At 32.0% G+C, this 16917-nt stretch overlaps 1 protein-coding gene across 1 annotated transcript; it reads right to left on the bottom strand.

Moving 5' to 3' along the window:
• Positions 1–10004: 10004 nt before the first annotated feature.
• LOC113846039 (ATPase 11, plasma membrane-type-like) lies at positions 10005–16319 on the bottom strand. The gene is made up of 22 exons (XM_027473855.1): positions 16162–16319; positions 15954–16045; positions 15725–15844; positions 15503–15601; positions 15279–15416; positions 15010–15144; positions 14712–14891; positions 14416–14622; positions 14222–14341; positions 14013–14132; positions 13775–13897; positions 13593–13697; positions 13351–13495; positions 12694–12858; positions 12339–12577; positions 12111–12143; positions 11907–11988; positions 11667–11827; positions 11215–11400; positions 10952–11134; positions 10689–10867; positions 10005–10362 (listed from the first exon to the last, which is right to left on the bottom strand). The coding sequence occupies exons 2-22, from the start codon at positions 16005–16007 to the stop codon at positions 10266–10268; spliced, it is 2871 nt and encodes a 956-aa protein (XP_027329656.1). The 5' UTR covers positions 16008–16045; positions 16162–16319; the 3' UTR covers positions 10005–10265.
• Between the last annotated feature and the right edge of the window lie 598 nt (positions 16320–16917).

The raw sequence follows: 16917 nt of genomic DNA, 5'->3' as shown, positions 1-16917 counted from the left end.
TACACTGTAATAAAAAATTGAATTAATCTAAATTTTTTATAATTATTCTTAATATAATTTATTTATTTTCTTTTTTACTTGTCTCAATAAATAATTTTTTAGTTAAATTATAAATTTCATCCCTACAAAATAGTCTATACACCTAAAAAGTTACACTTCAATTCCTCTACTGTCATTGTGTCCTTTTACTGTCTTCATGGTGTTTAAAGAAGAATAACGTGGAAGACAAGTACTCCAACTTATCTTTAGGAGCTCTAATCTTTTGAGTTACATTACTTTCGCTGTAACATCTACTTGTGAGTAAATAATGGAAATTGAAAGAAGTGCTATGAGTAGTAGTCGATGGGGGGAGAAGGGTAACATATTGTGAATGTGGAGGTAGAGTGAAGATGTATATGTCAAAAACTAGACAAAACTATGGACACATTCACAATATGTCAGGTACGTGCAACGTTGTTGATTTATGACTCAAGGTTGTTGATACAGGAAGCATGGAGCTATGGGTTTTTTCGGTGGGTGGATTCAACTATATATAAACAAGACACATAGTTTAAGCAAGAAGAGCAAAGAGTTATAGCAAATTTGAAAAAAGGAATTTGGGTTTTAAAATTGTTATATTATTAAGGAAGACTATTTTCATTTCTTGTAATGGTTAGTATTGATGGTAGTGATATGTTATGTGAAAATTGTGAACTAAATCTTACAAATGTGTAGGAAATGAGCTTAGGAATCAAATGGGGCATGTGTACATGTCTAATATAACATCCTTACTATAATTTAAATAATTTTCTTTAATAATATATAAAATTTTTAAATAAAACTTAATGAAAATTATAAAAAATTTGAATAGTTTTGGAAATTTGTACAGTATAAACTGATAAAAGTTAGCAAATTTTTTTAAAAACTTTGTCTGGATAGAAATCTCATTCATGATAAGAATAAAATGTTTCGTAACTTATAGTTAAAATAAAAGATAAAATTTCATATTATATGTATATATATAATTCAAGTTCATAATACAAACAAATTATTTTTCAGTAAATTAAATTTCTAACTAAAATTATATATAAATTAAAATTTAAATCAATTAACTACTAAGTATTCCACATATACCTCTCAATTCTAAATGAAAACTTAATTAATATTATTACATTCTTCTAAAGTAACTAAATCCTAACAAAGCAGTTCTTCTCATCACAGACCAATGTGAGTATAATCTTAAGATGAATCTATCTTTATTTATTTCTTCTTTACCTAAAAAATATTTTGTAGGAGTGAGCATCTTTCGCTCCACTAATTTCTCATTTTATAATACAATTAAAGTAATGCAGAAAATATTTTCTAATACAACATACATCAAAATAAAATTATTTCTTTCTTTAACAATTTTAACTAGACAAAAATCATTCATACACATCATTATCACTTAATCAAACATAAATAACAGTACTCTAGGTATTCACGGACTCCTAAATCGCTGTCTACATACTTTTCTTAGTTATGAAAGACTTACGTCAGTATGGATAGTTGCCAGTTAGCCAAACCACACACAGATACTGTAAGAGACCGACTAACCTACTATTTCATATCACTTTACTTTAAATAACGTGACGTGTAATGTATAATAATTGTTATTTAGAGTTTTAGACCAAACGAGATTTTATTTTAAACAACACGAGTATGTATAACCATTCAACCTGCTTATGGATACCACTATTGTCAGACCTGTATTTTATATATATATATATATATATGTGTGTGTGTGTGTGTGTGTGTGTGTGCTTGCTACAGTACTCCTAAACTTGAAGAGATATTGAATACTTTCTCTAAATTATACTAAGATATTAAAGGATATTTATGTCTTGTTCAAATACACCACTAACTCCACTGTTAAAATCAATGATTATGATTATTCCACGTATACAAGAGCATAAAATACTCCCTCATTTTTCAAGCACCATAGAATTTACCATGTATATATATATATATATATATATATATATATATATATATATACATTTTTTCTTTTAAAGATGATTTTGTAATCATTTAATCATGATGTCTTTATATTTTGAATGTGATATTGTATGTTAATAATGGTATAAAATGGCTTGGATTTATGTATGTGTAAGCAATATATTTGTTGAGTATAAAACTGATGCAAGTTGTGTGAATTAAATAGGTTTAATTGATGTAAAACTGCAGGATATTTCGTTGTAGTGAAAATAAGTCTTCAAGAACGAGACTCTTTGAAACTCTCTCGCTGTAGCGAGAAGTAGATAAGATTAAATCAACAACCCTCTCGCTGTAGTGAAAGAGACCCTCGCTGTAGCAAAAATAACAGATAGCAGGAAGAATCCATTGTCTAGTATATCTTGTTGTAGCGAGAGCTGCTCGTTGTAGCGAGAGCTGCTCGTTGTAGCGAAAAGGTTGCGATTTTAGGGGTATTTAAAAAGATTTTGAGCTGAAAACTTTTATTTCTTACCAAACAACCTTTTCCCTCTCGTTTTTCTTTGTTCTCTCACCCTCCCTTATTAAAGAAAGACCTTTTTTAAGGTGAACTTCTTGCCAATCCAAGTAAGAACGCCTATTTCATACGAAATTTAGGTGAGTTTTCAAAGCTTAATTTTCTATCTTTATTCCTTATTTCCTTGATTTCTCTTTTCAAGAGCTTTATGTTTTGTAATGATAAGGTGATCTAAGTTCTTTGGGTATTATATAACTTTTTGGAGCTTATGAAAGGAGTGATCAAGGAAAATATCAATTTTCAAGTTAGGGGAGCTTACACTGTATTGTATTATTGTTTAGGAAATATAATTGCTGATATATGGACCTTGAGTTATCTATGATAAACACTAGGATAAAGACCCAAGTATGGTTGAATGATGGAGTTCTTTGTTATTTTGTGGATGATGTAGAATTTATTTTGAAAAATTGATTATGTCTGCTGTGAAAGCTAATATTTTGTAGTGGTAGTGACAATGAAAAATGTTGAAATGCTGTGATGATTATGATATACTAAAAATATCTTATATATGTTATGAATTTATTATGCTGAGAAGTAGTTGTAAATTGCTGAATTTGCTGAAAAATTATTGTGGCTGAGTTGTATCATCATGAATTGCATGAAATATCATTATACTAGAGTCGAGTTACATGTTAAGGTGGGTAGACATGTAACAGTTAAAAAACATATTGACCTGCGTTGTATATCTGAATCCAGATACCGAGATGGGTCACTTCCAAACTAGCAAATTGTAGGTTTCTTCTAGATTAATTAAGCTATGAAATTAGTTGGAACTAAGCGGTTACATTTGCATTAGATGGGCTTATAATTAGCTAAAATTGATGTATTACTTGTTGAGAGTTATGAAAGTTGTATAATCACTTATATTATATTTTCATATCTTGTGATCATGATTGTTGATTTCTTAAGCTCACCTTTGCATTTTCTGTCTATTGGTGTGTCGTGTGCGTTGCGATGATCGTACAATGGTACGTGAGTAGGCGTGACTGGTAATGCTTCCACTTCCCATGCTGAGAGATAGATTGAGTAGTGATAGGAGTGGAGTGGCATTCTTTTTGTTTTCTATGAAAATTTTGTAATCTAGCCTCAGTTGTGAGTTTGAGCTACTTAATTACAGATTTAAATATGAGTTGTAAATATTTGAAAATATGGTAAATTTGTACTTTTAGCTCTATACTGAGCAGTTTTTGTATATACTTATAAATTATAAATAGATAATTATGGTTATTAATTTTATGAGAATGCTCTTGAGGCTTTACTCTGCTATTGAGGTATTGAGTTTTAATTTTTCTATAATTCATATTGAATTGATATATTTTGATCAACTTTATTTTAGTGGATAAATTTGTATAGGAAACATATATATATATATATATATATATATATATTAAATATATATTTTTTTAAAGTATCGTGACAACTATCATTCTTGAGTATTGAGAAATTTGCTTTTAATATATATTAAAAAGTGATACGTGATCACGACATAGATCTTGATTCTTCATGCACCTTATAGACAACAATTTATAAAAATACATGTCATACTCTTATTACAAATAATTACTCATGAGATTTTATTTTCTTCATTTACTCATAGTTGAAACCTTTAGAAAATTATGATATTAGTAAGCACCACTTAGATAATATGGTCATAACATATATATTGGTGTAATCATGTAAGTGGACTCCAATCTTTTTCACTTGATCATGAGCTAATTACTAATAATATAATATACAACTTGTGATTTATCACTTCAATTAGAACTCTCTTAGGGGTAGGTAAGCTCAATATGCAACCACGAACCCACAAAGTTCACATTCATTATTTGCATACATTAAAGAACCAATTTCCTGTCTATTTAATTTTATCTATAATGGAATCAAAAAATAATTGATAACATAAATCTAGTCATATAGTTAAATTTCATAATTGTTAAAAGTAATCACGAATTATCCAAGAGTTAGACAATTCACACAAACATCAGAGTGCCAACAATAAAGTACATTACACCTAAGTTATCAAAATAAAGCATAGAGTATATAATCCTCCACCATATAGCAAGTGGAGTCCTTTAGCAGCGGACAATAAAAGAAATAACTAAATAGCAAATAAGACTCTTCAAAAGGGTCATTCTTCATTTCATTAGTGCTTGTGAGATCCTCCTCTAATTCCAGCTCAACGTAAAGAAAAAGACAAAAACAAGTCATCCTCAAAGTTTACAACAACTAAAAGAAAATATTCAACACCACAATACACTGCAACAAGGAAAGGAGAAGTGAGATATATTTCTAAGTAAATAATATTCAGAAAAGAAACAAAACAAAGTAAGTATGAGCATATGTCACATTAAAACAACTATAACTTTTACAATTTAATAAAATGCAAGTTTAATTACATGATGCATGATCCATGAAAACGATAATTCTTGGTTTAGCAAAAACTTCATTTCCATGCTTATGCGACTTTAGATCCATAACAATCCTATTGTTCAAAATTTGCTAGGAGTTTCACTAGTCAGCCTACATTTCGCTTATATGGTGAGGACTCAAACCTCCATCGATCGATCTAGCTCAACCAACAAGATAAGCTTCAGGAGAAAGTTAGGATAAAGGAGCATTGCATGGAGACTTCTAGCCAGAGTTCTAAGGCCTAGAACACTCATAGGGCTATTGGTAAGTCACCCAACTCCATTAAATCTTCTAGACGTTGAGGTCCTCCCTATCTTTCATCAACAGCAATTATAAAATAACTTCATGACTTCTTTTATAGGGGAATGGAATTTCGCACACATTTGTCTTTTAAATAATCATGCACACTTTTAGAGTTTTACTCTCTTAATTACGCACACATGCACTGGCCAAATTTAATATTTCACATTATTTCATCAACTATTTAGAACCATATATATAGATAATTGGCAAGTACTTATACCTGTGCCTCAATGCACTTTCTCTAAGTGTTTCAAACTCACTAGCTCCATCTCTTTCCTTGAATTCCAACCATTACCCAACTAGAGTTACACTACTTATTTATTTTCAAAAAGAAAGAAAATAAAGTTTTCACAAAGTTTTACTTTTAATAATTAATCTGAAGCCGAAGTTGAACCATGAACAAACTCCTTAGAACGCATATACTTACATAACAATTTACTTTTAGCGTATCATCACGCATTTCCCACCCTCAAAGGACTCAAGTTCACAAATGGTACCCCCCAGCCTGCATATGCCTATATGCATATCCTTAGTGCTTTAACAATTAACATATGCGTCAAACCATATATTTTTAAAGAGTACAACACACAAGATAACTTGTTTAAGTACATCAGGCATACATACTCATGTTGGGCATTTCAATAAAGTATTTCATTAAATCGATTTGGTTTTCAACAAACTTTTGAGTAAATAGTTTTTTGTTTTTTTTCCTTACAAACAAAGCTCAAACAGCCCATAAACACAGAAACAACCTATGTTAACACCCTAGACCACAAAATTTTAATAGCATCTAATCTTAACAAGGGATTTAGGGAAGAGGGAGCTTTATCAAAGTAACAAATGGGTAACCCAATTTTAGGACCTATTTCAGGGCATCTAAGCAGTTTTCTAATCTCATTAATCACAAAGAAGCAGGGGTGATTACCACTCTAAATATTGACAATTAGGGAAATGGTTTCCTTAGAGTCATATTCTATCCAAATGGTTTGAATTTTTCTAGCAACAACTATATGGAAACCCCAAAAGACTTCTCATAGCTCCGCATCCAGATGAGAACAAAAGTCCAATGATCTATAGTAGCAGCCAGAGATGATGCTGTAGCAACAGCCAAAGATGATGCGCCATTAGTGTTAAGCTTAAACTGACCATCCAAAGGGTGTTGCCATTTCACTTGGCTTTGATTCTTCCAAAATCCAACAACATTATAAAGAAAATAGTCCATGTCATATAGAATTTTATGCAATAGGGCCTAATCATTAAGAGAAAAAGTTTTGAAAAACAATACAATTCCTATTTTTCTATAAATTCCAAATATTAACCCCAAATAGGTTGCTCCAGTGAGGGTAAAAAAGGAAGTTTTTAAGGAAAAGATTGTATAAAAGCCAGCTGGATAGACCAAGGCTGAAAAAAAATGTCCATTATCTGGGGAAGAAGATGTTTCCATATCATTTTAGCATCACAATAGTCCCTAAGGACACGAATAATAATTATCTCCCTACAAATATTACAATAAGGTGAATTAGTCATGTTTTGATTGAATCTTTCCTCATTTGTTAGCAGTTTTCTAAAAAAAGAAAGAAATTTTAGGGAACCCTCCTAATACCAAATTAATTTGAAAATGTGATTCTTCTTATGGGTGTTATGATTTAGGCCAGAGATTAACATATGAGCATATTTGAGTGAAAAAAATGCCATTATTAGAATATTTTTAGAAAAATTTATCCTACTCATTGTTTGTTAAGGGAGGGCTGATTTGTTTTATTGATTTACAGATAGAGATAGGGAGCAAAGTCCCAATTTTCTCCTAGTCCCTTTTGAGTAAATAGTTTACTTTAAATAAACACAAGTTTTCATAAGAAAATATTTACTCAAATATCAAGTGAAAATTAATTCTCAATCAAATTAAGAGTCATCACAATTAAACATACACTCACAGTTAAATTTCAAACATAGAAATTCTCAAGCAATGGCTCAAGAATATCAACATGAACATGCAATTCAAATACCACATGTCTCCTAATACATGTGTTCTAGACCTCATGATAAAGTGACAATCCTCTTTGATTTATTTCTTTTTTTGCTTTTACTTGAAATACTTCCTTCCCTTTACCTTGGTGGGTGAGGTAGTTCGCAGACTCATTTTCTTGAAATTCTTGATGTCAAAATTTAGGATTTCTTGGTTCATTGTGTTCCTAGTTCAAAAAGAAGTCTATCAGAATTTTTTAAACCAAAATGGCCAAAAGCTACCTTTTTTAAAAAATAATTAGAAACAACAACACACTTTGCAAACAACTGAAAAACTTCATATTTGCGCAATGTTTATAAAATTAAGTGTAACAGATTCAAACAAAGTACAAATCACAATTCAAAAATTTTGTTAAAAAGCTAAGATCCTAAGGATCAAAATCAGCTTTTAAAAATCCCATTTGACACATAGGAAAGTATCGAAAAATTAAAGAAAAATTAAAATCCAGTGTTGTTCACTCAGGTTTTTCAACTTTGTAACATTTTTGTAATTCATTTCGTAATGTATTCAAATGAAGTTAATTAACATAAAAATATGTGTTGAAAAGATTTTTCATGTAGTTTATGAAAATCAATTTCATGGGTTAAAACAGATTACTCAAAAGTGTAGAAAACGTAAAAATTGAAGATACTCACGTATTTTAGATAATTGATAGGGTAAACGATATCAAATTTAAGCTCAAGATATACCATTGGAAAGATGATTTTACAAGGAATACATAGGGATGTTTGCACGTCAAGTTTAGAGATCACAAAAATGAGAAAAATAGCCTCCATTGATGCTAAAACACGAAAACATAGAAAGGAAGTAATCTCACCATTTTCACCGCAACTTGTGAATTTGGTGTTTGTATTAGAAAATTCTATCTTTCAGAAAAATAAAATAAAATAAAACATGTATTTAGAGAGAAATTATCCTGGTGAAATAAAAATAAATACTTTTATCTTAAAACTTCTTTAACCAAAATCATAAAATTTTGTAAAATAAATTGAGTTAATCACATTAGTTGTTATCGTTATAAGACTTTAAAATTAAGTAACAGAGTCAATGATTTGTTATGTTAGTTAACACATGACAGTTCATTCTAGACATGAAACGGTGTCGTTTTAAAACTTTTCAAAAATAGTTCATTTTTCTCCCTAACTTTTAACATTTTTTAGGAAAAAGATTTTTCCATCTTTTGTTTCACTTTCTTTCACTGCATCTTCTTTCTTTCTCTGAGTATCGCTATAATGGACTACCAATTGTAGGAACGATGAAACTAACATAACTATGGTGACAATTTCACTATCAGCCTTAACAAGAAAGAAATCAGCATGACCATAGTAAATGAATGATTTTTTCATTTGTAACCCTAAAGGGAACCTAATTAGCAACGTGACCAATAATTGTAGAACTCAAAGAACCCATACATTCAATGTACTCATTGTCCTACATATGAGACTCTTTCACTAAATCAATCACAATTGATTGTCCACTTGTAGATTTGAGACTTAGATCTAATGATGTAAGTAAAAAAATTTAAGACAAAGGACTTTTGCAATGTAAATGTTAGATGATTGAAGAAAGGAAGAAGATACTACAGATGAATTCAGAGTAAAGGACGAGAAAAACCTTGTTGTTTGAAAATGTTAAAATTTAAGAATGAAAATGAATTATTTTTTAAGGATTTTAAAATGACATCATTATATGCCAAAAATAGACTATCACATGTCAATTAACATGACAAATCATTACTCTATTACTAAGTTTTAACATCTCTTAGGGACAAAACTAATGTGATTGATGATTGTTAATTTTAAGAACTAAAATATGAAATTTTAAATTTAAAGGATTAATGTAAATAACAATTAATGTGGTTGATGATTAATAATTTAAGAGACCAAAATGTCAAATTTTAAATTTAAAAGATTAATGTGAACGACACTGCATATTTCAAAGACTAAAGTGAAAATTTACTCTAAATTAAATATATTTTTTAAATTTTTTGTAAAGATTAATTTTAAATAATAAAATATGTAAAAATTAAATACAAATATTTTTGAAATATGAGAAACTAAACTTTAAAAAATTATTTCTAAAAAACTAATTTCAAAAATACTATTTTTACATAGACTAAAAATATGATTAAACCTTTTATAAAAATAAAAATAATCACTCAATGCATACTTTTTAAAGATTTTTTATGTGGTCATAAATACTAATAAATAATTTTTTATGTGCCCCACAAACAATATAAAAATATCAAATACACTTTATGCAATAATTTTAATTACTTAAAAATAGTAAAGATCAGATTTTAATTTCTTTTTATATAATAGATTTCTCTAATAAGTTTTCCTTTCTTGACTTCATATTAAAAACCCTTAAATAATTAAAAACACTTGTAACATGTTTGGCAAAAAAAAAATTAGAAAAACATTTGCTTAACTTTTTTTTCATAATTTTTCTTAAATTATTTCTTTAAAATAATCTAAATCAAATACGTATTAATAAATGTGCATTAAACACTCCTTATATACAAATGTCCTTAGATACTCGTACCAAAGATACAATGTGTATAGTAAGGACACAGTTTTAGTCAAAACTAAAACTCTATACAAAGTACTTATCTCCTAGTTATTAATATTTCAAAACGATCAAAGGCAAGCTTAAGATGACATAACGTGCATTTCATTTATCTAAAACTTCTGAGTTTGAACTTTGAAGGGATTGAGAAGGAAGTACAACGGAAACTGGGTTGATAAGCATAGAAGATGAACTCCTCTCCATTACATTATGAAATTGTGGAGGATAAGTAACAGGTATATTGACAAAAGGAAACAAGATACATCATAGATAGACCTTAAAAAAAGCACTCCTTTCAAGTGCTCAAAACGGTAAAAGGACATTGAACTTGACTCGAGCGTAATCATCACATTCTATTCCCTCTCAGCATCAGCACCATTAGATAGTGCCCCCCTTTACAGTATCAGTATGCAAATATTTATGTAAACATCTTCAGACCGTGTATGCTTGCTGAATTGTGTCTACATCAATCCCCTTCAATTTCAAAACGGATTCTACATGACCTTTAAGTGTATGCAATTCCCGCAACCTGAACAGTTTTTTGGAAAACAAATAAATACAATTATTTCAACTTATGTCCTACTTGTATGCAATATATTGAAGAAAATGTTAACATCAGTTCTTAGGGCTGAAAAGTATTATTATATCGACAATATCAAAATATAATAAATGCTTTCTTCCCAAATAAAAACATGTTTTAGTATACAAAAAATCAGCCTTAAAGGTCAGTGTTAACAAAACTGATATAGTGTAACAAAATTCCTTGTATGCTTAGCATATAGGCAATGTTGTGATGTTGATCTCCAACCTAATTCCGAATCAAACAATAACAACTAATTAGATATTGATGTCTACCTTGCTATTTCGGCTCTCCTTTTAGCTTCTTCAGCCATTTGATTGAGTTCGTTGAAATGTGGGCGCTCGGTGAACATCTTGGTGTCAGGTGGTTGTAATCCATGCAATGTTCTTTGTGCATGGGCCCATTGAAGTTCCCTTTGTTCCTTCCCAAAGTCCTTTTGCCTTGTGAATGCAATCTACGTGACAATGAAACCCTTGAGCATGGAACCAAAGATAATGTCTTCCTAGGATACAAGTTAACACAACAAAACTCTACTTACCCTTTGTTCAATCACAAGCTCCCAAGCCCTCCCACTCAGAGCATATCGAATTAAAAACTTGATTAAATCAAGTGGGATGTAGAATATTATGTTATATAACCATATCACACCAGCCCAACCCCAGCCTATGCCTTCAATAGCAGCAAAGCTCCAGTTTGCATAAACTGCAATCAAAGTCGCAATCTGCAAAAAACAGATCAAGGTCATGCTTAATAACTGGAAATAAAAATTGTAGAAGAATAAATGCTCAAGAGATGTCTTACCAACTGTGCAACCACGAAAGCTGTCACCAGCAATATACCAGGACGTTCAACATAAGACCAACCTCGAGACCGAGTCACAAATATTAGAGCCTGACTAATAGTGCTCACTTGAAGATAGATAGCAGAGGCTAGTTTACGGAAATCATCATGAGCAGTTTTCTCAAGAGTAGACACTCCAAATACTCGCTGCACAAATAGCAGGCAAGATAAATAAATGAGCCCCATTCAAAATAACCAATACCAGCTCACAGAATCCATGTAAGGATTAGATTTGCATTGAAACATATTTTTTTCTAGGAAACATTATAATCATAATTGTAAATGAATCATAGGATTCAACTACAAGGATAAAGTTACGCCACGTGCATGAATGTCACACAAACTCCAATTATGACCAACTTTAAGTTAGCTACAGAATATTTTGGAATTGAACTCATCAAGAGAATATATACCGGGAAGAAATTCGTTTTGTATGCTGCCCAAAAGAATATGACTGTCATCATTGCCAAGTAACTTCCAAGCACAATGCCAGTAGTAAATATCTCAGCTAGCTTCCAGCTATCTGGCAGGGGTGATGGTTTTACCCTATCTTTTGAAATTGTCATGATAGTACCTACAAACAATGTCATGGTATTAGCTGCCAATAAACCTCAGAATCAGAGGCTAAACGAGGGAGAAAAGAAATAACAAACCATCATTTAGAATGGCGATAATGAGCACCATAAAAGGTGGAAAATCAAACTTCCATATGAGAGCCAGTAACATGAAACCAAGCTGCAGCATGTCGAAGATGAAAAAAAATACTGTAAGAACATTATACCAATCCAAGAACTATTTCATTAATGATGACAACTAAGTTATAAAATATTAGAAGAACTGCTAAACAAGTCACTTACCACAATACGAATTGTAATTGAGACAGCATAAATCTGTATGAAAAAAGAAACAAATGGGTCAAAAATTGGTATCATAAGCACCAGTATTAGCCCAAGTGCATAAGGCCTGAATAAATCAAATTTCCCCAAAAGTTAATGGAAAGTATGATGAATGATTTAATAAAGGCAAAAGTAACAAGTGATTATGAAAAAGTGTAGACAAAATACCAATATAGTTTAATTGCTCACTGTATAATTTTTCATTCTCTGGAAGATAGCTCGGCTTGTCAACACGGCACTAATAATAACACTAAGGCCAGGTTCTGTTAAAACAATATCAGATGCACTCCGAGCTGCATCAGTCGCATCAGCGACAGCTATACCAATATCTGCCTTCTTGAGTGCAGGTGCGTCATTAACTCCATCACCAGTCATTCCACAAATATGTTTCCTAGCTTGCAAGCGTTTCACAATCTCATACTTGTGCTCTGGCAAAATATATAAATCAACTAACGTGAGAAGAGAAGCATAATGCTCAGTCTACACGGTACATGTCAAACAATATGCCAAACAATCAATTGCAATGATAATCATTAAAGCATACCAGGAAAAACGCCAGCAAATCCATCAGCTTTTTCTATTAGTTCATCAATGGGTAAGGCAGAAATGGATTCATCCTTATCCTGCCCAAGTAAGGCAGATGAAGGATACATATTGGTACCCATTCCCAAGCGACGGCCAGTTTCCTTTCCTATAGCTAGCTGATCCCCTGAGAAGAAAAAGGAAGATAAACAAATGAAATTAGGAGCATATGGGGTTAGTAAGATTAGGAAAATAAATAATGCCATGGCCATGTTAGAGATGCGATTCTATGCTCTAAGTCCACAAGAAAACTCAATATAAACAAGGAGAATATATAAATGAAAGTTGGAAAGACGACACTGTTTATTGGAAATAATCGATTAAGCTTAAGAGCACAAGAAAAGCCAGTTTGCAATGGGCACCATGGATCACATAAAGTCTTCCACTACAGGATGTTTATGATAATGTGGTTGTTAAGTTGTTGCCCTTCAATCAACCCGTGCAAAGCAAAATCCTTCATCCAATAACACATGTTTGGTTTGACTCAATCAAATCAAGTTTAATCATGACTCTTGACCAACATGGCATGACTACTGAATTTCACAAAACTGAGATTGCATAAATTGCTTGCTTAATAAAAGAAACTCAAGTGATTTCATTATTATTATATGTAATAGACCTGTAATCATTTTGACATTTACTCCAAGGTTTAGTGCCCTGCGTATTGTTTCTGCACTGTCATGCCTAGGTGGGTCAAACAAAGGCAAAAGGCCAATAAATTGCCATGGGCCTCCAGGACTTTCTTTTCTTCCATCTGGAACATCCTGTAAAAAAATGTTTAAACCTAATTAAATATTTATAGCATAAAACACACAAATTCATAAAATGCTATAGCAAGCGTGTAAGCAGTGAACCAATTACCTGGAATGCTACTGCAAGTGATCGTAAACCACGCTCTGCAAACTTATCTATCACGGCATGAACTCTACGTTCAATGTCCGATTTATTGTGTGCAAGGTTAAGAATCTAGTAATCACGACACATATCAGAATGAGAATATATGAGAGTTATAACAGAAAATAATGAGAACAGTGCTAAATTACCTGTTCTGGTGCACCTTTGCTTACTCTATGCATTTTACCGTCACGATCAATATAAGTCAACGCTGTCCTCTTATCAGTAGGATTGAAAGGAAGAAAATGTACTTCTTGGATACCAAGACGTGCCTTGATAGCAGTAAGTTAGAAAGGAAAAATCAGTATACAAACAGAAAAAATTGTAATGATACGTGCAGATCATATTGAAAGAATCATCACTGTAAATAATATATCAATGACTAACCTCCTTTGGATCAGCCAGCATCCCAACTATGGCAGTATCTATTGCATCTTGATTCTCCAGTCTCGAAGCTTGAGCTGCCATCAAAACAACAGTATCTGCATCCACTCCTTTTGCAAAAACCTTATTGGTTAAAACAAATAATTAGAAAATGTGCCTCTGATTCGAAGTCCCAGGCTTATCACTGCAAGTAAAACCAATCAGCATCCAACCTCAATAAGATTTTTGTCAACGGTTAGTTTGTTTAATGTTAGAGTTCCAGTCTTATCACTGCAAAGCACATCCATGCCTGCCATCTCTTCAATAGCTGTCATCCTCTTTGTGATGGCTCCCTGCAACATCATAACCAAATAACCATTAATTCTTGCTCGTTTCCACCAAAAACACTAAACTGAACCTAACTGACCTGCTGCGATAACCTATGAGAACCAATGGCCATAGTCACCGAGAGGACAGTGGGCATGGCAATTGGAATTCCACCAATAAGAAGTACAAGAAGGTTATCAATTCCAGGGCGATATTTACGGTCTTGGATGGGATACATAACAATAATCTCAATGATCATCCCCACAGCAATTGAACAGATGCAAAAGTTCCCAATTGCAGTCAAGACCTAAACAGCAGCAGAAAAATAAACAAATGAAATCCAAAGCACGAAAACAACATTTAGAATGCCGTAAAAAGGTGCTTTCTTCATGTTACCTTTTGAAAGTGTCCCACTTGATTAGTGGTATCTACAAGGTGAGCAGCTTTCCCAAAGAAGGTGTGAACGCCAGTGGCAATGACCACAGCTTCAATCTCTCCTTGTTTGCAGGTAGAACCAGAATACACACCGTCGCCAGGGCCCTTTGTCACTGGCAGGGACTCACCAGTAAGAGCAGACTGAAAATGTAGCAAAGGGGAAAGCACGTTGTAATTGAACTATTGGCATTACACAATAAAAACAACATATTCATAAGATTTAGAAGGAAAATAAAAGGGCAAAATATACAAGAGACACCTGATCAATTTTCAGAGGATCCCCTTCAAGAAGACGAGCATCAGCTGGTATAATGTCTCCAAGTTTGATGCTAACTATATCACCGGGAACCAGGACAGAGGCATCTTGCTCACTCCATCGGCCATCTCGAAGAACCTTTACAACACAAACATCAGAAATGAAACTGATAGGAAACAAAAATTGAAGTAGAATGCTTTTCAAGGAAAATATTTTACAACATCAACATCAAAAGAACAAAGTATTGAACTGAAATAAGCTAAATTTGACACCTTTGCTTTCGGAGCAAGCCGAGCCATGAGAGCTGCTGCAGCATTACCAGCATTGTTCTCCTCAATAAAACTAATAGTTGAATTGATAACAAGCAAGGTGATGATACCAACAAAATCTTGCCAATCAGGGGGCTTCCCCTGCATAAAAATTCAAGAAACAATTCAACCAACCAACAACAAACAAAGCAATCAAATAGTTCCAAAATTTAGTTTACTCAACTCACCCCTCCATTGGCAAGTGCAATCGCCATTATAGCAGCAGCCTCCATAACCCAAGACAGAGGATTCCACATAAACCCCAAGAACTTCAAAAATTTGCTCTCCTGAAAAACACCCAAAAGATTATTCACCCCAAAATCCATACTTCGTTAAAGTTGGACTTGATCAATGAGTGACAAAGAAAAATTTCATGGAATGAGAAGAAGAAAAAGAAGAGCGAACTGAACCTTTTTCTCTTCAAGCTTGTTGCAGCCAAAAATGACCAACCTCTCCTCAGCAGCCTCACTGCTGAGACCCTCTTTGCTACATCTCAGATTCTCTAAAACTTCCTCAATGGGAATGTTCTCCTGCATTCAACAAAAAAAAAAAAAAAAAAAGACCAGAAAGAACCCATCAATGAAACAAAAAGGACACATCAAGAAAGAGACTATGCTTTAAGTGGTTCAGATCTGTTACCAAATCTACAGTTTCCTTCACCACAGCCTCCAATACTTGGGACTTGTCACCCATGTTCAACCACCTCCTCTACCCTTTCAACCTTTCTCTCACTACAAATACAATAAAACCGCCAAAACAAACCATTTGAGCTGACAACACAATTACAAGTACTAGGGAATACTATAGTATGCACAAAAAAACGTTTCTGGTGGCTTTGTTGGACAACCTTAAAGTTTGTGATCCAGGAATGAAAAAACGTTCAAACTGCAAGTGAAAACACAACAACGACAGCTACTATGCAGACAGAACAGAGTCCAAATAGCACAAGGAGAAACAGCTACGGAAATGCAAATGCAACCATGTAGAAGGAGCATACAGCCAGTCAGTAAGTGTAACCACTCAACTCATAAGTCACCCCATTTAACTCCCAAGTCTCTCTTTTATTTTCTTTAATTATATATTTTTTTTTCTGTTCTATCTCTTATTCTTCTTATTGTTTATTTGCCGGAAAGAATCATCAAAAAAGACTCCTGAATCAAAATGAACGTCACCTGTGTTAACTAAACTAGGTTACTGTTTAATCACGGTTGTGTTATTATTGTTTATTATTATTTGTAACGTTACATCTTCTTACATCATATTTTTGGTAATTTTTTAAAATGTATAAAAATATTAAATAAAAATAAATATATTTCATTCATATAATTGGTTTAGTTAATAATTAAAAAAGTTATTGATAAGACATGATAAAAAATTGTTATATCTTTAAATACATTATTTAAAATGAAGTAACAGTTCGGTAAGTATTCTTGAGGATCGACTAAGAAACGGAATATGATAAAATAAAATATAAGAGTAAAATTAAAATTAAAAATATGATATATTTTATATTTAATATATATTAAAATATGATAAAATAAAAAATAATTATCATATTTAATTCTTGAATTATATTCACGAGTCTCCAAAATACTTATTAAAT

The sequence above is a fragment of the Abrus precatorius genome, unplaced genomic scaffold, assembly GCF_003935025.1.
Source record: "Abrus precatorius isolate BTA unplaced genomic scaffold, Abrus_2018 Scaffold10, whole genome shotgun sequence".
In the NCBI taxonomy this organism is placed as follows: Eukaryota; Viridiplantae; Streptophyta; class Magnoliopsida; order Fabales; family Fabaceae; genus Abrus; species Abrus precatorius.
The sequence above is the reverse complement of the archived record's forward strand: the minus strand, read 5'-3'. Positions and strand labels throughout refer to the sequence as shown.

Coding starts and splice junctions, on each gene's coding strand:
- LOC113846039 (XM_027473855.1), bottom strand. CDS start 16,007: ATGGGTGACAAGTCCCAAGTATTGGAGGCTGTGGTGAAGGAAACTGTA. Junction 11,989..12,110: donor CAATTACAATTCGTATTGTG/GTAAGTGACTTG, acceptor GACATGCTGCAG/CTTGGTTTCATGTTACTGGC. Junction 11,401..11,666: donor ACAAAACGAATTTCTTCCCG/GTATATATTCTC, acceptor CTATTTGTGCAG/CGAGTATTTGGAGTGTCTAC.